The sequence below is a fragment of the Oncorhynchus keta genome, chromosome 20 (assembly GCF_023373465.1).
Source record: "Oncorhynchus keta strain PuntledgeMale-10-30-2019 chromosome 20, Oket_V2, whole genome shotgun sequence".
NCBI classification, from domain to species: domain Eukaryota; kingdom Metazoa; phylum Chordata; class Actinopteri; order Salmoniformes; family Salmonidae; genus Oncorhynchus; species Oncorhynchus keta.
In genome coordinates this window covers 11,037,431-11,043,848 of record NC_068440.1, presented here as the reverse complement: position 1 = coordinate 11,043,848, position 6,418 = coordinate 11,037,431, and the positions used below count along the sequence as shown (strand labels likewise).

General features: G+C 40.4%; 1 protein-coding gene across 1 annotated transcript; it reads right to left on the bottom strand.

The window, feature by feature from the left end:
• Positions 1-442: 442 nt before the first annotated feature.
• Positions 443-2,344, bottom strand: LOC118399054 (cocaine- and amphetamine-regulated transcript protein-like). Its single transcript, XM_035794813.2, has 3 exons — positions 1,913-2,344; positions 963-1,052; positions 443-737 (listed from the first exon to the last, which is right to left on the bottom strand). The coding sequence occupies exons 1-3, from the start codon at positions 2,057-2,059 to the stop codon at positions 630-632; spliced, it is 345 nt and encodes a 114-aa protein (XP_035650706.1). The 5' UTR covers positions 2,060-2,344; the 3' UTR covers positions 443-629.
• Positions 2,345-6,418: the final 4,074 nt, after the last annotated feature.

Here is a 6,418-nt window from a genome sequence, read left to right as displayed (position 1 = left end):
CTTGATTCATATTTGATTGTAAAGTATTATGATGGTAGCACAATTAGTCATAGGCCTAGTCATTATGGAGCGAAGACATCTGCAGCAAGACAGCCGTGAATGCATCTCTCGGGCAAGATTAAGGCCTAGGATCTATTGCAACAATGTAAAATTACTTCCAAACATGCAGTTATCACCTTGGTCTTTTATCCATGAACTAAAATGTGTTCAAAATTCCGACCTAAAAAAATGTAGGCCCCAAAAAAATAGCATTTTAGACAGTATTTGTGATGGATGAAACTTAATCCAATGTTTCAATTGTCAATGTCATTATAAGCAACCCATTTGGCGTTTAACCAAAACTGATTCAAATGTAGGTGTAGGGCTACAAATGCAATAGGAAAATAGTAAGTGAACTGTTTTTTCAATGGGTCATCAAAAGGCTACAATGCAAGAGGACGCGTGGAGCTTAAAGAAGACGTTTTAATAAACAAAGAAATACATTTACTTATACTTCGAGAAGACAAATTAACTCAACACAGTCATACATGCAGACTGACATTTACATTGGTAATGGCATGCGTGAATGGGAGTATCACAAGCCTGGGTCTCGGAAACGTGCGTCTGAGGGTATAGGTATGTGACCGGGGTCAGTAACAACGCAAGAAAAATGTGTTGCACGCCGTGCCTCGCAGACAGTCACAAAGCCTTCCAATGCGCGGCCCGTGCTTCATAGCGCACCGCTCTCCAACATCACACTGTATATATGAGAGAAGAGAGAAATTCCCTAAATTCATTAGGTCCTACTTGCACATTTCTGTTCCCAAATCAAAGCATCTTCAATGTAACAGACAACTTCTCACAGCACCATAGGCTATGCTGGCTCTCCAAATAGATGTCTCTTGTACAACCTGTTGCGTTTTGGAAATGAGAGATATGAGATAGATGTGAAAGAACGAAGGTTCTTGACTTAATTTACTTACCCTTGGAATGAGACTTGCTTTTTTCTCCACTGATAGACCTATCCTGTCGTCTTGCTGTACCCCTTCCAGAAGCCTCTCGAGCGCATTAGCCTGAAAAAAAGTCCCCAATAAAGATTATTAGAACCATCTTCATTATCAGACTAAATAAATATTGCATTTCATCGAATTTTCGACATTAGCTTGAAGTTGGGACGATAGAATCGGCTACTTTACATTGGGAAAGAATGGGCACAAATGTATCATGTAGATCTGCGATTCTCAACTGGTGGGTCATGACCCACATTTGGGTCGAGTGAAGTTTTGAATGGGTCATTGGTGTCTGAGTAAAACAACTTTTTATTTTTTTTATTTCTTGAAAAAATACTACAGTCTGAAGTTAAACGACTAGAATTCAAGTGTGCAGAAATGATAATTAACGTAATTTTTTAAATAATGTATTCCCTGAAAATAATTCTTCAATCACATTATTGTCAATATAGAGCAGCACTATTTTGGTTGATTTTGTGGTCTCAAACCAGCGAGTTTCCTAACATTCTTCATCAAGAATATGGGCCAAATTTTATTATTGACAATGAAAGAGGTAATATCAATGTAATATATATATATATATATATTTTAATTTTCCAGGTTGTATTTTGCAGATGCTTTTTCGTTATGCGAATATTGGGCCACGATTGAGACAACCTGGTTCAATGTGGGTAATTAGGCAAAACCAGTTTAGAACCACTGATGTAGATAACATATAGCCTACATAGCTAATTTGAATAAGTAAGGTAAAAGTAGACTATCCTCCATCTCTATCAAAGAATAGTCACACATCAGTTGATGGTAAATAATAGATCAATAGATCAAACTTGAACAATTTCTGGATTGGTTTGAATCGAAACAAACTGCTTTATCCTAAAATCCTCAAAAAGGACAAAACCAAGTGAATTAGTAAAGTGACTTACCAAATCTCTGGTGACATATCCCAGTGGAAATTGTTCCTCTTGTGAAGAGAATCTGTTGTCATCTGACATCTGCCCCTGGCAAACAACACTGAAGACAGACAGACAGACGCCCAGGTAGAAGAGTGCTCGAACCCTGATGCTGTCCATGGTGCTCAAAATCTTGCGCTTGAACTGAGAGAATGCGAAACACGTCGAATTGCAGCTAATTTCTCTTGGCAACTATCCGTGTCTTTGGTATTATTTTCTCCCTTTCTATTTCACAGCTCAGGTCCTCACTCTTTCTTCTCGTGGATACTGCACTTGCTTCTGTTGTTGCTTGGAAACTTTTGATGGCTATTTATACAGAACCAACCCCGTGCTGCTCCGGTTTAGCTCAAACGTCACACCGTCGTCTCCTCAGACTTTTTTTTTGTTGCATGGATTGGGTGAGATGGATATCTCGGTCAATGATATTAAACATTCACGCGACACCAAGGAATTCATCGACCAGGGTGAAACTTTAGGAGCCTATCCATATATTACCATGATGTTTATATTGTGCCTCCAAAGTTGCAGCCTGGCCTCAGATTAGACGTAACATAGTACATGTAAATCTGTGACACTCAAATTAGTATGATATGTTACTTTGTTATAGTTACATAAGACAGAAGGTTACTTATGCTAAAACTAAAAGAGGGAGGTTGGTCGGGGAGAATGGACGCCATAAAACGCAAACGTCTAGCAACCCAAAGGTTGCGTGTTCAAATCCCATCACAGACAACTTTAGCATTTTAGCTAATTAGCAACTTTGCAGCTACTTACTACTTTTTAGCTACTTTGCAACTACTTAGCATGTTAGCCAACCCTTTCCCCTAACTCCTAACCTTAATACCTAACCTTAACCTCTAACCCTAGCCTAGCTGATGTTAGCCACCTAGCTAACGTTAGCCACAACAAATTGGAATTCGTATTGCACTTTTTTTTAACATATTGTACAAATTGCAATTCGTAACATATCATACGGAAATGTAACATATCATACTAAATGGAGGGAGACAGATTTATATTTACTTTGTTACATCTATCCCCGAGTCCAGGTTGAAAGGTGTCATGTTACCATATTGCTATGGTGCTACATCAAATAAGAGAAGTCAACATTCTGTATAATGCTTTATGATTGATGTTGTTCTCATTTCTTCAATATGCAACAGTCCGAAGGAAGGAAACTACAACATGCCTTGTTCAAATGCATATCAAGCACAACTTACTTTGCAATTGTTTCATTTTGGTGAATTACGTTAATTAATTTATGGTTCACTTGGACATAAAGTGCCTTCTAATACCGTCACGAATAGGACAAGATTATGTAATGTAGCCTAATATGAGATTACTGATCATCTCATTGTCAGTCAAAAATGACCTACACTACACCACAGTTCCCCGGGCGCCGAAGACGTGGACGTTGATTATGGCAGCCCCCCTCTCTGATTTAGAAGGGTTGGGTAAAAAGCGGAAGACACATTCCAGTTGAATGCATTCAGTTGTACAATTGACTAGCTATCCCCCTTTTCCCTTTCCCCACAGTCACCTTTACTATTGGCTTAACTGGTGTGATTAAATCAAATGCCGTATTGCTCTTCAATATCTAGGCCTAAATGGGTTTATGGATGTTTCTCAATGTTGTGTGAATGACTCTGCCTACAGTGCCGAAAGTACCTAAGCAAATGGTACATATGTAATTTGCTGGGATACTTCATGCATGCCCCCCTTGCTAGAGGGTGACATCACTCTAGGCTTTGAGGCTTGAATTATTGCCTCTGTGGAATTTCCTCTCTTTAATGTTATTCTAGTGTGATTGAATCCAATAAGTAACTGCTAGTGTGTAAGGGCAATCAAGTCTACGGTTAGAGAATAGGTCCACCATAAATGTCAAATGACTCAATCTATGGTATCCAGCAGATATATCCTAGGCCTAGGTAACATCTGAGCAATTTCTGGTCCGTAAACAACTTGCCTACAGTCAATACTGATTTTTTTCCTTCGTTAATGTAAATCTGGAAGGAAGAGCACCGGTGTCAGGTGCACAGCTTGTTTCAGAGAATGAGGGCAAGTTGTGCGTTTCTCAAATTTAGTAAGGCGCGTTGGGATTGGACTCCCGAGGAGCGTTAAACGGGACCAAGCATGCACTGGCCTCTCTTCGCATCAGGACTTTGATGAGTCAGAAAGCAGCTTGCGCTTCGTGGACCTCAAAGTGCATGGAGCCTCAGGCCTCTATGGTGCGCACCACGTGGGTCTTGATACGTCCTATATTAGACCTAGAAGTTATAAAGACATCTACAGACTCGTATATATAATATAATAAGACTCGTCCTCACTGTTCGCCTCCAGGTCTTTGTCAAAAGTAGCATATTATCCTTTCTTGGTTCATATAGACAAGAAAATACAATCATTTGTGTGTTATTAGTTTAAGCACACTATGTTTGTCTATTGTTGTGACAGATGGAGATCAGATCAAATCTGATGACCAATTTATGCAGAAATCCAGGTAATTTCCACATACTTTTTCTTGCCACTGTAGTTCAACAGCTGTCATCACTGTCGTCTCATTATAATTCACTGCAGAAGGTTTAGCTCAAGGATCCCTCTCCATCACCAAGGCGTAATTAAGTTCCTACTTTCCTGACACTCCCCAGCCACAGACAAGTGGAGGTGGAAACTGGACTGCAGTGTTGAGCCATGATGGACGTCCATTGGGAAAGTGGCTACAGGTGACATGCAATTAGCACTTGCTGAGTAGAAAGGCACATGTTGTTGTGCAAGTGATGTGGACTTTCACATTTGGTCACCTTCGGGCTGCTGCTATCCATTGTTGACTAATTGACAGGTCAAGTAAAGTTGTAAGTAATGAAAGGATTCAGTCATTCCAAAGTGAACCGCTTGGCCTCATCACAGTGGTTCTTGATGTGGTAATTTGGGATTATATTAGGTATTTGGATGTGGAGGAGTTTAAGAGGGGTGAGGGTAAGGGTTGAGCCAGAGTTGAACAAAAGACTCATAGTTAGGGCTAGGGTTGAGCCAGAGTTTGGACCAAGGGGCCAGGGATCTAGTCTAGGAGCATGTTTTTGACTGCTCCTACAGTCTTGCTTCGGTACTGCAGCTTAACTGACGCCGGGCCCAGAAAGACAATCTCCGTAGATGACTACATAGAGAAGTCAGATTTGAAATAAGACACTTCAGTCATCACATTTGTGCACAAAACATCCATTGAATTATTAGAATAATTGTCGCTGAGGCTGACAGAATGACTTTAAAACAATAACGATGATTAAAATATACCATTTCGCTATCAACATTGAAACAATGTCAAATAACCAACGTGTAATCAAATCTAAAATTCTGCACTTCAAACACCCAATATACACTGAATGTACAAAACATTAAGATCACCTCACCAATATTGAGTTGCCCTCAGAACAGCCTCAATTCGTCATGCAAGGTGTTGAAAGCTTTCCACATGGATGCTGGCCCATGTTGGCAGTCTGTAAGTTCATTCTGACCTCTCTATCACAATTCCTAACCACATCTCTCCTTCCCCTGAATGTGGAATGGCCAGGGCCTTGCTGGCCAGTTCAAACCAGTTTCTAATAATGACTCCCAGGTAAATTCTTGGTCCACCCTTACTACCGCTCATTATAATACTATAGGAATGGACAGTTGGTCTTTAGCCTGCAGTGCATCCTCCTGTATAGGGAATAGAGATGGGAAAAAAACGAGGGATCCGCTCCCCCAGCATTTTATTGATTATTGAATGACTTACAATTGTACTGACTAGATGACTCACTCTCCCTCGTTTTTTTTTTTGGAGTGACCCATCTTAGAAATTAACTACTCAATTTCAGTGATGCAGTCCTGTCGAAATGCAATACTGGAAGAAAATAAAACATGCCACAGAGCAATTGGCTGAAGTATTTGAAGTAATTGAAAGAAACTATTTGGAAGATATTACTGAAAATGTTTGCAGTCGAAGATCCCTAAGAGAGAATCATTTAGGCAAAGAGCAGAAAGTAGATTGTTCACCAAGACCATAGTGTAAATTAAAACTTGGCAACATATATTGGTCGATTTTGATTGTTTACATGTCTGTGTGTGCACATATGTGTGAGTGTGAGCCCTTGACAGACAGCCCTGCATTATTCAGAGGTGTGGGGTCTGCCATGTCCCCCGTCTACAAGATGTCAGGTCATTTTTCATTCCCTCACCTGATTATCGCAATAACCTTGTGAAACACACTCACAGAGGAACAAACACTCTGAAATATGTAAAGGCAGTGCGTCACCGGCACCGTGCGAAGCCTCCCAAGGACCTCTCACATAGGAAGGAGTTGCACTCTGGACTGGGTTCTATGAAGTACTAGCTGACCCAACAAGTCGGCAATTGTCCACCAAGGACTTATGAGTTTTACTACACTTCACTTCTGAGTTGCCATAGCCATTTAGTCTGCACATCACCACACTCACATGTAGTCGG